The 13,701-nt window shown below is 41.5% G+C and overlaps 1 protein-coding gene across 1 annotated transcript in view; it reads left to right on the forward strand.

Moving 5' to 3' along the window:
• LOC124129543 overlaps positions 1-13,277 on the forward strand; it is a 35,492-nt gene extending 22,215 nt beyond the window's left edge. Inside the window, exon 2 of the mRNA XM_048388569.1 lies at positions 12,331-13,277. Within this exon, the coding sequence (XP_048244526.1) occupies positions 12,340-12,708 (369 nt within the window). The 5' untranslated portion in view covers positions 12,331-12,339 and the 3' untranslated portion in view covers positions 12,709-13,277. The remainder of the gene's footprint in view (positions 1-12,330) is intronic.
• Positions 13,278-13,701: the final 424 nt, after the last annotated feature.

Below are 13,701 nucleotides of genomic sequence, written 5' to 3' on the forward strand. Positions count from 1 at the left end.
ACTCGATAAATCCCCAAGGTCTTCGACCGATGGCGGTTTCTGCCCATTTGAAAAAGAGATGGACTTCCACGGCCAATGACCATGATTATAAAGAGGCCGTTAAACGCGTTGTGTCAACAGCGGCGGTAGAGTTATGTACCAACGTGGATATATAACCTCTGTAGGGGACACGGGTGGCCCAGTCGTCTAAGGCGCCGCGATTCGCTGTGCAGAGTTGCGTCCCTTGGCCACACCAGAAACCTATGATTGTGGGTTCGAATCCCGGTTCGCCCCGATTATGTTTCTAGGTTTGTCAGCACCATACCCGTGCTCGTGGGTTTCACCAAAGTGGTAAACATCTCGGACCTGCATCACTTCGGGCTTTCCTCCCACATTAAGCTGACACGCCGTGATATAACTGGAATACTGTTAAAAGCGGTGTTAAATCCAAGTCAGTCACACTCGGGAGGATGGAAAAATTAAACAGTTGCAATGTTACATTAAAACAGTCTGCTGAAAACGTAATGTACATATTTCTTCTAAATGCTTATAAATGAACATTATTGCATTAGATGCTTGTGCTCCAAGTGTTTTACATGCCAATTAGTAACAATAAGTTACATATTTTAAAGCGGCGTTAAACACAACTCAACTCATAACCTCTGTAATTAGGCTTCGTCTTTGTGCGACGCTATTGCGTCATGTATTTGGCGACTTAGACGTGTCTGTAATGTAAGTACCAGTTACTGTGCGACATCGTGATGGCAGGCACAATGTTATGAATGGATATAGACACCTATGTCATACTTAAAAGTCTGACACTCTCGCATATAATGTTTATTGATTTTTTTATTAATACATTTGGAACTCGTATTTATAAGTCATTTTGAAATTAGCATCGTAATACCCCTATGTGTGGCAACATTAGTGACAATTTACACTCTGATAAACATATACAGTCATGATTAACTTAACTATTGGAGTGTGTGGGAACGTGCACTACTAGCAGTGTTCGAAAATGTGCACAAGTAGCAGCATTACACATAAACTACTCTATTGATGTGTGTGGACACGTGCGCAAGTAGCAATATTACACATAAACTACTCTATTGATGTGTGTGAACACGTGCACTACTAGCAGTATTACATATAAACTTCTCTATTGGTGTGAGTGGAAACGTGCACCAATATAAACTACCCTATTGATGTGTGTGGACACGTGCGCAAATAGCAGTATTACACATAAACTACCCTATTGATGTGTGTGGACACTTGCGCAAATAGCAGTATTACACATAAACTACCCTTTTGATGTGTGTGGACACGTGCGCAAAAAGCAATATTACATATAAACTTCTCTATTGATGTGTGTAGAAACCTCCACAAGTAGCAGTATGACATATAAACTACTACCCTATTTATGTGTTTTAAACCTGAGCGATTGCCAGTATTACATATAAACCACCATATTGATGTGTGTGGAAACGTGCACAAGTAGCAGTATTATACATTCACTACCCTATTGATGTGTGTCAAAACGTTCACTACTAGCAGTATTCCATTTAAACTACTCTTTTGATGTGTGTGGAAACGTGCACAAGTAGCAGTATTACACATAAACTATTATATTGATGTTTGTGGAAATGTGTATAAATAGCAGTATTTCACATAAGCTACTATTTTGATGTGTGTGGAAACGTGCACAAGAAGCAGTATTATACATAAACTATTATATTGATGTTTGTGGAAATGTGTATGAATAGCAGTATTTCACATAAGCTACTATATTGATGTGTGTGGAAACGTGCACAAGAAGCAGTATTACACATAAACTATTATATTGATGTGTGTGGAATTGTGCACAAATAGCAAGAGTCCCCGTTACAGAAGGAATTACCTGCATCACAGGAGCTACAGCTTGCTACAAAGGAACAGGTTCAGTTCCACTATATCTGAGAGCCATCACTCTCGACTGTAGCCTAACATCTTCTGTTATGTACACTTACGTTGATAATTGGAACTTTATGTTCGTTATGGGAGATTTCAGGGTCGTGGAACACAATACGATCTCAACGTTAAGACTTCCCTATGCTTAATAAGAAGCAGCAAAACCCAATCCATAATCATAAGAAATCACTAATAAAAGCAGATTCCATTGTACAATTCCGACTTTATCATAAGTATGTGTTTACGAATCATTATCAGATAGTGTTCACAAATGTTCAGAGTGTCCTTCCCCATCGGTGGCACCCGTCACAAACACATGCAAAGGTAAGTCAACGGTTCACCTAAGAAAACACGTGAACATATGGTACAAGTCAAAATAGAGAAATTGTATCAGACATCATGTTGTCAACAATGCCTGGAATTTTTTTTAAATGTCCTACACAGGTCTACAATAAAACCTTTGAATGTTGTAGCCTGATACATATATGAACAGCTGCTGCTGCCTAACAATAACATAGCAAGCCAGAAACCTATTATCTAGGGTCGAATCCCACTTCAGTCCCGATAATGTGTCTAGTTTTTCAGTACCATACCCGTGCTAGAGGGTTTCACCAAAGTGGTAAACGTCTGAGACCTGCATCACGTCGGGCTTTCCTCCCACATTAAGCTGACACGCCGTGATATAACTGGAATACTGTTGTTTTAGTTAAGTTCTGGAGAGACGAATTTTCGATGGCGTCTATACTGGATTCTGGAGTTGCGACCTTTAGCTGTCAAATCCTCGCGCGTTCGGATCCCAGATTCTCCCTCATAATGACCTTCGCTGCGTCAACTCACACCATGATCTTGGGTATCATTCGTGCGACACGCTTGTGTTCCTGAGGACCTGTTCTGTCCCGACATCCACATGAAGGCGTTCGAGAAAAGGTCCTGTTGACCGCAAATCACGGTGTTCATGGATTAAAGCGGACCTGACAGGACTACCGCGACTCCGGAAGCAGTAACTACCATCGCTTCCGAGTCATGTTGTGTTACAATTGATGTCGTTCAGGTATCGTGTTGGTAATTCATTTGACATGTTCACTGGCACTACAGTGTGCGAACACTTCAGTTTCATGACCTTCACAAACTGACTTTGACACGCCGCGTCATACCAAAAGACGTTAAAAGATGGCACTTGTTGTTACCCTGTCTGGCGCTCGGCATTAAGGGGCTAAAACAAGGACTGGTCGGCTCGGTGTCAGTATACTGTGTCTGAGTGGGGTATTCATGTTAAACTGCGGCATGGTATCTCAGTGAGCTAGCACTATAAATCGGCATCAGTCGGACTAGTACAAGCAGCCACACAAACACACACACGTACATGCACGTCGCTATATAATTGCAATAATCTTGGACGCGACGTTAAACCTCATTTCACCTCACCTCACCTTGAATACAATATTCATAAAGTGTTTGTGTATTTACTTTCTATACGATATTAACGCCAGCATATTGACTCTGAGTGATTGTTTAGTGTTCATTTCCGTCACAATCTGGAATATTCTAACTATATCACGACGGCCTATATCACTGTCTCATAAGTGAGATCAAAGCAGATTCATGGCACTACAACAACGTCGCACCGTCACTGCCGCCCATGATATCCTCACTCATCTCTGTCACAATCTCAGCGCGCTGACAGCTTAAACACCCATTACACTACCTGCTAATTCTAGTGAACGATCTCGGATGATCTCTACGGGGTAAGTGCCTGACAATAACTCTTAGTCAGATTGCCACCGGCATCCACCAGCCTGTTTTTTTCTTACCTGTGATCCAGTACAGAGTAATGTTTTGTGAGAAAATAACGCATTTATCCCATTGTCGTGACCCGATATGTTTCCACAGAGACACGTATCTTAAACAGAGTGGGTTACCATGAAACCAATAGCTCCATCATGGATCACTTTATCTGGTTCCTTTAACATGCGTATAGGCTACTATAGCGTGTATTGTCTACAGGGAGTTACTTTCATGTCCTGGACAAAAAGCCCTGGCAGTAAAGTAAACGCAGGGATCACAAGAGGAATATTTAAATCAATGTGCTTCTTTTGATTCATAACACTGAGCTCTGGCATCACTGGTAAACTGGAATCCATACTGTCTACTAAACTGCCGGCCAAAAGAAAGTTTACGCTTGACAATTGAACTTTAAAAAATCATTAAAAAAATAAAAACGTCAGGGACAGACCATATTGATATTTATAAAATAATTATACTTCAGACTGTTGAAAAAAGATTTGTCTCAAACAAAAATGACATTATTATAATGTGTTCTTTAAAAAAATATAAATATATTTAGGCTCTTAGTCTCAATTAAAAAAATATCTGGCTTTGCAGTTGCAGCTGTAAAATTTCCTTCAAAAATCCCAGGCCTCCCCCTCCCCCCAAACAAAATATCAAATGATCGGTCCCTTTCTTGCCTGAAAACAGTCACATATTGTGAGATACTCATTGGTATGCTGCATGTAATATCGCCTGTCACGTCCGTATGAAATACATCACCATCGAATAACAATATCTTGTCTGTTTCATGTTTAGCAACCATCAAAGAAAGATCGGCGTATACTATATTGTGCACGGCAGTGTATATTATTATATCGTCCTGGTATTTATACATGTAATATAATACCGTACATGTGAATGTATGCTGCTTGTTTGTGTGTTTTTAACGCCGCACTCAGCCGTATTTCAACTATATGCCAGGGGTCTGTTAATAATCGAGTCTGGACCAGACAATCCAGTGATTGATATCATGAGCATCGATCTACGCAATTGGCATTCGATGAGAACCGAATCAGCAAATCTGACCACCCGATCCCGTTAGTCGCCTCTTACGACAAGCATAAATAACTGTACTTGTTTGTATTCCACCGGGGTGGTGATTGTCTTAATAACAATGCTACTAATGTCGCGGTAGAATAGGTCTTCAGCAACCCATACTTGCCGTAAAAGGCGACTATGCATGTCGTAAAGGGCGACTAACGGGATCGGGTGGTCAGGCTCGCTGACTTGGTTTATACATGTCATCGGTCCCAATTGCGTGGATCCATGCTCATGATATTAATCACTGGATTGTCTGGTCTAGACTCGATTATTTACAGACCACCGTCACATAGCTGGAATATTGCGGAGTGCGGCGTTAAACAACAAACCAACCAACTAACTAATGTCGCGTTAAAACCCAACTCACTCACACATTCACTGACAATGAGGTCGTAAACACATACTGCCTGTGAGAGGATTGCTCTTGACAGACACTTAATGCCATTTAGTGAGTGAGTGAGTTGGGTTTAACGCCGCTTTTAACATTATTCCAGTTATATCACGGCGTGTCAGCTTAATGTGGGAGGAAAGCCCGAAGTGAGGCAGGTCTTAGACGTTTCCCACTTCGGTGAAATCCACGAGCACGGATATGGTGCTGACAAACCTAGAAACATAATCTGGGCGAACCGGGATTCGAACCCACAATCAAAGGTTTCTGGCGAGCCCAAGGGACGCAGCTCTGCACAGCGAATCGTTGCGCCTTAGACGACTGGGCCACCCGTGCCCCCTAATGCCATTTAAAGATGACATAACATGCATGGTGCTTTCTGCAGCTAATGTCACTTTATCACCACCAGTAACTGTCTGTAGCTCGTGTGTCATTAGGCAGGCAATACTAGTAGATAAATCAAACATTGCAAACTGCTACTTTATTGCTGACACGTTGTTGAAACAGCAGGAAGCCAATTACTGTACACGGCAATCACGGTTAATTATCGCCTCAAATTATCAAGTTTCTTAATTGCAGATAATCGAACATACTGCTAAGTGATGGTTAAAGATGGGAAGGATATAAATTTAGACATTTGCCATCGCAATGGTTACCGGACAAGGTCGTACTTGGTTAATGAGGCTAAGTAGCACTTATGGTACAGGGTAATCGTGGTACTCTCACAGTGAGTGAGTGAGTGAGTGATCGAGTGAGTGAGTAAGTAAGTGGGTGAGTGAGTGAGTGATCGAGTGAGTGAGTAAGTGAGTGAATGAGTGAGTGATCGAGTGATCGAGTGAGTGAGTGAGTGAGTGAGTGAGTGATCGAGTGAGAGAGTGATCGAGTGAGTGAGTGATCGAGTGAGTGAGTGAGTGATCGAGTGAGTGAGTGAGTGAGTGTTCGAGTGAGAGTGATCGAGTGAGTGAGTGAGTGATCGAGTGAGTGAGTGATTGAGTGAGTGATCGAGTGAGTGAGTGAGTGAGTGATCGAGTGAGTGGGTGAGTGAGTGAGTGTTCGAGTGAGTGAGTGAGTGAGTGAGTGATCGAGTGAGTGAGTGAGTGATCGAGTGAGTGAGTGATCGAGTGAGTGAGTGATCGAGTGAGTGAGTGAGTGAGTGAGTGAGTGAATTTTAGAAATATCTCAATGCAGGCGTTGCAAATTATACCCTGTTCGGAATCGAACACTGGTGTTTGGCGTGACGAGCAACTGCATTCAACACTATGATGAAAGTCAATCTTGGATTCGAACCGCCAATCAGCGGATCCTGGCAGTCCGCTAAAAGAGAGAAGCGCTTGGCCTCGGAGTCGTCAGTTCGATGCTGAAAAGCGTCGTTAAACCAAACTCAACTCACTCACGTATTTTTCCATGGAAGGCAGTCTTTCTGCACTCGTCTTACAACGTCTTACTTTCATCAGGTACAGCATTCCTAACATCTTTGACGAAAGAACGAATTAAACTAAGGATCGTGTGGTCCCCATATGTGAGCTGAGTCATCGGGTCCAGATTGCAGGGGGCGTTGATGAACCACCGTGTGCCTTGACCAGACTCGTCAGGCACACACAAACACTCAGTATTCGCTGTTTCAGGTTTCTCCAACAGCCAAACATGCCTCGATCTGCACATTAAGACGACTGGCATTAAGAAAAGCAATTAGGAAGGTGTTCTATGTGTCTACAACGACTCCCACACTGACAGACGGAAGTCAAAATTTACTAATAAAAAGGGTTTGTCCAGGTGAAGAGTCTGTTGTCCAGCCTTTGTTCAACTGATCAAGTCTGATCTGACCGCTTCCTCTGACCTATACCCTATACAATCGCAATAAAGTCAGATATATATTTTTCCGCCATTATAATTACTTCCTTGTTCAAGCAGGTCCCCTTTTCCTCAAACATTCAAATTTGATCGACATATTGTTTATTTTTATCCAAATCCCTCTTTATCCACAACATTATCCATTAGTATGCACCACTGTTGTGGCTGCTCTCACAATTTCCTTTTACGCCCAAAGGAATCTGTTTCGTCGGGTTATCGAGACTGGTTACCCTCTGGCCTTGACGGTCTATATTTTCATGATGATAAAAATCGAACATGGTGTGGAGCCATGACGTTTGTTAGTTTGTTTTTTGTCAAAGCCAGCCAGAAATTAATTAGTCTCCATTATCTCCAAGAACAGATTCCATTTGTGTAAAAGGCCAAATAGTGATGAAAATTATATGAATGTGTCACTGAAAATCAGTGATGTCACTAGGTGTTTTTTAACGAACAGGGTGAGCCTGTCCTGCTCTGCCGGTATTGTTTGACATATTGTTTCACTGACATATTGTTTCTCGAACAGTAAAAACTTTATTAATAAACGCATCGTTTGTGACATTTCCCAGTCTCCAGACTGATACAGTTGGTAACGACTTTTATGAATATTTCAGTTTCTTGAAGAAATTTAGCACTGATTGGTCTGAGACATAACGATCCTGTTGATAGTGCATTCGTGATGGTTGTTCCGTCGAATCGATACTGACGCGGGGGTCTTGAAGACAAGGACACAGAGACTGATAAAGTTAGCACAAAAACCTAAAAAGTGAAAAAGGATTCACAATTTAAATTCATTTTTGAACGATTTCCTGTTGAACGATAATACATTTATTATTGCTTGTTTTTTTCCCATAGTGAGGTTATGACGGACGAATTTATGTGGAGTTCATCTCCTGTTTTTAGGTTGGTTTTAATTTGTTGTTGTCGTCGTTGTTTGTTGTTGTTGTTCTTCTTCTTGTTGTTTGCTGATGACACTCTTTTTGTTCTTCTTTGTTCATACTGTTCGTGGTTTGCAAAAACAATTAGATGTGTATGTATTGGAATCCTTCGCTTCTCGCACTGTTTATTTTATATATTTTAGTCCAACATTATTGCTTTTATAGTGACGATTGCATTACATAAAAAAACTGGGTATTGTTTTAAACCACATTAAAATATGTAACTTATTGTAACTAATTGGCATGTAATACACTTGGAGCACAAGCATCTAATGCAATAATGTTCATCTATTAACATTCAGAAGAAATATGTACATTTCGTTTTCAGCAGACTGTTTTATTGTAAAATTGTAACTGTTTAATTTTTCCATCCTCCCGAGTGTGACTGACTTGGGTTTAACACCGCTTTTAACAGTATTCCAGTTATATCACGGCGTGTCAGCATAATGTGGGAGGAAAGCCCCAAGTGATTCAGGTATCAGACGTTTACCACTTCGGTGAAACCCACGAGCACGGGTATGGTGCTGACAACCTAGAAACATAATCTGGGCGAACCGGGATTCGAACTCACAATCATAGGTTTCTGGCGTGCCCAAAGAGCAAATTTGCACAGCGAATCACGGCACCTTAGACGACTGGGCCACCCGTGCGCACGTGCCTCGGGAAGATATTTTTTTCTGAAATTTGGGAATTACGTATTAGGACGTCACTGAAAATGAACATATGCCCTATTTAAGAAGTTTTTGGGTGTAGGTAACTATATTACAAAGAAGGTTAATATGTGTACATTGCATATAACATCGCTATTCGTAGAATTTTTAAGTCAAGTTAGAGCATTGAAATATTGACTTAAACTAATGCGTAGGGAGCCTGGAGATATCATTATCAATGTTATAACATGGTATAACAAGTAGATGAAACTGGTGAATATAACTGGGCTTCACAAGATAGACATGTTATTTTAAAAATGTTGCAAAATCATTAGGGTTGGAGTATGTATCATTCACCTGTCAAATAAATCCCTTATTACTGTGTTTTAAAAAATTAAGAAATCAAATCATATCTTTAATATTAATATTCTCCGTAAAACAAACTAGCATGTTAATCCTATCACTGCTACTAGTGTCCATTGCGCGTCTCGTGAAGATGAAGATGAATTCTATGCATTGTTTGAGTGTGGAAGATGTTCAAGTTGAGTGAGTGAGTGGGTTGGGTTTAACGCCGCTTTTAACAGTATTCCAGTTATATCACGGCTTGTCAGCTTAATGTGGGAGGAAAGCCCGAAGTGATGCAGGTCTCAGATGTTTACCTCTTCAGTGAAACCCACGGGCACGGATATGGTGCTGACAAACTGACAAACCCAGAAACATAATCGGGGCGAACCGGGATTCGAACCCACAATCACAGGTATCTGGCGTGCCCAAGGGACGCAACTCTGCACCGCGAATCGCGGCGCCTTAGACGACTGGGCCACCCGTGCCCCCTTTTCAAGTTGAAGAATGAAACCCAACTATTCTGTATTGTCAATGCGTTTAACTGTATATAGTCAATGGTAACAATGGTAAATTCTGATGATATTGAGAATGATCGCGCTAGCCAAGTTTCCACATCACATGTTCCGATTGTAGTACAGTTACCCCATCTGTCTGTTAACATCTCGTGACGGAGCTTACAATATTAATCAAATGTACTTCGGGGCATCGTGACAATCATCATCATCATGACCTGGATACAATAATCTGTTCAAAATAAATCCCATAAAATGAAGTGTTTTTTCTTCTGGTTTTGGAAAAGATATGTTTTCCAAAGAACGAATAATTATTGTGGTGTGACCTGCTAGTTGACACGTGTTAAGACGTTACGCGTGAATCTGTTGATTATTACACAACAAGGGCACTGGATCTATAACCTACAGAAGATAGTTATAACATTTATATCCACGCCTAATCAACTTAAGCAGGCGCGCGCGTCATACATCCGTGCAGCACGTGGGGCTGATATCATCCAATTACGCTGCGCAGATATCCTTGCAGGATCTGCCCTGCGAGCAACATCGCTTGATGGGACAGACATAATTCAATTAGTAAAAGAAAGCCGATTTAATTATATCACCAGTCCAATATGGAAGTGTTCCATAGCCCAAGTATAAGTAATCAAGAAAGCAGATATCACGTAATAATATTTCCAAACTAAGCTCTCGACATGCTCATGCATGCTAAAGCTCTGAACGCCACAACGACAACATGAGATGATATTTTTGATACTTTGAACTCATAATGGTAAGGATGCAAAATAATCCGCCTTATTATTTTGGTAAAACTGATTTATCACATTGATGTCCATAGATATGTGTACGAAACGATATGATCTCGAGTGTCTGTTGGTTGCTGAACGCTCACTCGGCAATATTCCACCTAGATGACGACGGTATGTTAATAATCGAGTCTGAACCAGACAAACCGATGATTGATATTCAGAGGAACGCGCTACGCCGATAACACGCAACCAGCCAATACAAGATACTGAGCCTCGCCATCTGTAACGTCGCCTCCTCGACCATCTTAGGTTGCTGGGGACCTGGGCCCCGTTCTACAAAGTGATCTTAGCGCTAAGTTGATCGTAACTCCCATTCTGTAACACTGACTTACAACAATCGTAGCGCTAAGATCGCTTTGTGGAACGGGGCCCTGGGTGCCGTTGTACATAGCTATCTTAGTGCTTAGGTGATCGTAACTCCTAGTTCTGATACGGATTTCTCACAGAACGGTCCACTCGTAGATCTGTTATAGGGTCATATATTCTTTGTCAAGTAACACGTTTGTGTCATCGAGAGACCTTAAAAAATCAATGTGTGTCAGCCTTTCCAGGCAATAAGAGCAGATAGACGTAGCACTGGAGCAAAAAAGCACAATGTTCATATTTGCATTTTTTGTTTATTTTCTTACTGATCCTAGCCTTAAAACCATATTGTTAACGAGGCAGATTTAAATCATCGATTTTATATTTTGAGATAAAAATATTATTTCATCATCAAATACATACAATGTCCAGGCCCAATCTCATTAAAGTCAGACCTTAGCGCTCGCTACCTCAACACAAAGGTCTGAGGACATCCCACTACAGGTCACGTCAGAACCACGTTTCGCAAACCAATGAAATGAAGTAGACATAATTTATAGATAACAACTTCGTTATTTTACTGTAAATGGCAATTACAGTGAAATAAAGAAGTTGTTGTCCACAAATTGTGTCTACTTTATCATTCGTCGTCAACTTCTAAAAAATGCCCATCAAACAATCCGACCAATGAAATGTTTAACAGGAAGTGGCCATCAGCCAATCTGAAAGCAGCATTCTCGGGGATTACGGCACGAGTTTCAAAATGGCTACTTCTTTTCCAGACTACGCTTTGAAACACATTTTGCAAAATTCTCGATTAAATTTGGAATGTGAGACCTAGATTGTATGGCAGTGTTACCCAAGAGCTTACGGAATATCGCCTCCGTTTCAAATGTGTATCTCATTACTGTAACAGTTGTTCGGATTGCACTGTGTTGAGCTTTTCGAGGTTGCATGATTAAAAAAACACATTATGTCTTTCACTTTAGCGATCTCCTCCTCGACGCTTTGACGCGGTCGGGTAGCCTAGTGGTTAAAGCCTTCGCTCGTCACGCCGAAGACCCAGGTTCGATTCCCGACATGGGTACAATGTGTGAAGCCCATTTCTGGTGTCCCCCGCCGTGATATTGCTGGAATTTTGCTAAAAGCGGCGTTAAACCATACTCTCTCACTCACTGATTTGTCGGATGAAAGGACATTTACCTGTAATGAGACGTCCTCATATAGCTGTGTAGCAAGTTGATTGAGTAACCGTTATTTATATATAAATACAAGATGATGTGAAAAAACTAAGTGTTATCGACTCGTGAGGACTCGTGAGGACTCGTGAGGACTCGTGAGGACCCGTGAAGATGCGGGTTAGAATTGACTTCTGCTTGTCGAAAGAGGCGGTTAACGGGATCCGGTGGTCAGGATCGCTGACCTGGTTGGTGCATGTCATCGTATCCCAACTGGGTAGATCGATGCTCATGATGTCAGTCACTGGATTGTCTGGTCCAGACTCGATCTTTACAGACCGCCGTCATATAGTTGAAGCGCAAATATATAAAATATAATTTGTTATGAAATTTTAATTTAATTCAGTTTTTTGCCTTTTCATCATGTACTGATTGACTGCAACACATGACGATAACTGCAGGAACCTCCCTTTCACATTCCAACACGTGACATATTCTCCAGCATGCCCATTTTAAACTTGTTTCATGCATAAGAACTCAGAACATTTCTATTCTCTTTTAACAGACCCTGACGATGCAGAATTCCTGGATGGCGTTCACTGTCGTTGCCGTAGCAACCCTGTGTGTCTGTGTCAGCGGAATGGGGATCGGGAAGGGTGCCCAGTCTTTTGGGGATGGTCAAAACAATGACCAGCGGTACCAGAAATGGTACGAGTGGATGGTCAAGCGTCAACTTGGATCCAACGACATGTCGTTTGGTCGTTACCTGCAAGATGGCGGCAAGTTCCTGGACTGGGGCAGCTTGTTTGATGGCGGACGGGGGAAAAGGCAGTTGTCAGGTTTCCCAGACAAATTTGGAAACTACCAACGGTTCTTCACGAACGGGCTGCAAGACTGGAAGAGCACCTTCAATGGCGAGAAGAGAGTTGCCCCTGAAGAATAAACAGTTCTGTGATATGCGCATGCGAGGACTCCTTACACGCTGTAGTTTACAAAAAAACCCACCTCATTCTGTTGTCTATCTCTCTCTCATCTGTGGTATTTCCCTGCACAAAGACAGAAGCATAATGTCATCACACAGTATGCCCAGACTCCCTTGGCTCACACAGAGCCTGTGCAACTCAACATTCAGAAACAGAACTTAATGATAACTACAATGTCACGTCAGAACAACAACGGATGTGATTTCAATATGGATCGTAGTTGTTCATGTCGTACTCGCGACGTGAACGACGTGAACGACGCTACCACGTGCTGCAGTGTATGTTAAATCCGTGCTTTACGATGGAGGGGGCAACTTCAGGAAGATAGTCAAATTACCAATTGTTCAGCCGGATCTCGACCTCGGGAAGATTCAGAATAAAGCACCGTTGTGTTTAAAGAATTTGTTCGTCAAATAATACAGAAAATAAGCGAAATCACACAAGGTACAGGTCATTTTTTAGGTAATCTTTAACTGTACATGTCATTCTGTTGGACGTTTTCTTTTTCAATAAAAATGTTTATGTTTAATTCATTGGTCTTCTTTAGCGTTATTCCTACAGTGCGAAGGTGTTTAGGGGAGACATTATGTCTCGGTTTGAGATAGGAATCACCAGACTGCCTTGCAGTTTTAGAGGAACATGAAATCAATTGAAATAATTAATTATATAAAGCGGCACGACCCTTTCCATATTCAATAGAAATAAAGCAAAGGTGGTTGTGCGATTCCGACTACATCATGTGCATGTGTTTATGAATCACTATCAAATAGGGATGATACCAGGTGTTCGCGAAAAGGTGAGCCTATCCTGCCCTACAGGTGGCACCCGTCACAAACACATGCAAAGGCAAATCAAGTGTTCATATAGAAAACAAAGTAATTCTTTGATAAATACTACAAATAAGTAATACAAGTGGGTGGTTCGTCTGTAATGATGTTTGTTTGTTTATTTGT

The sequence above is a fragment of the Haliotis rufescens genome, unplaced genomic scaffold, assembly GCF_023055435.1.
Source record: "Haliotis rufescens isolate VD_foot unplaced genomic scaffold, xgHalRufe1.0.p SCAF_10, whole genome shotgun sequence".
NCBI classification, from domain to species: domain Eukaryota; kingdom Metazoa; phylum Mollusca; class Gastropoda; order Lepetellida; family Haliotidae; genus Haliotis; species Haliotis rufescens.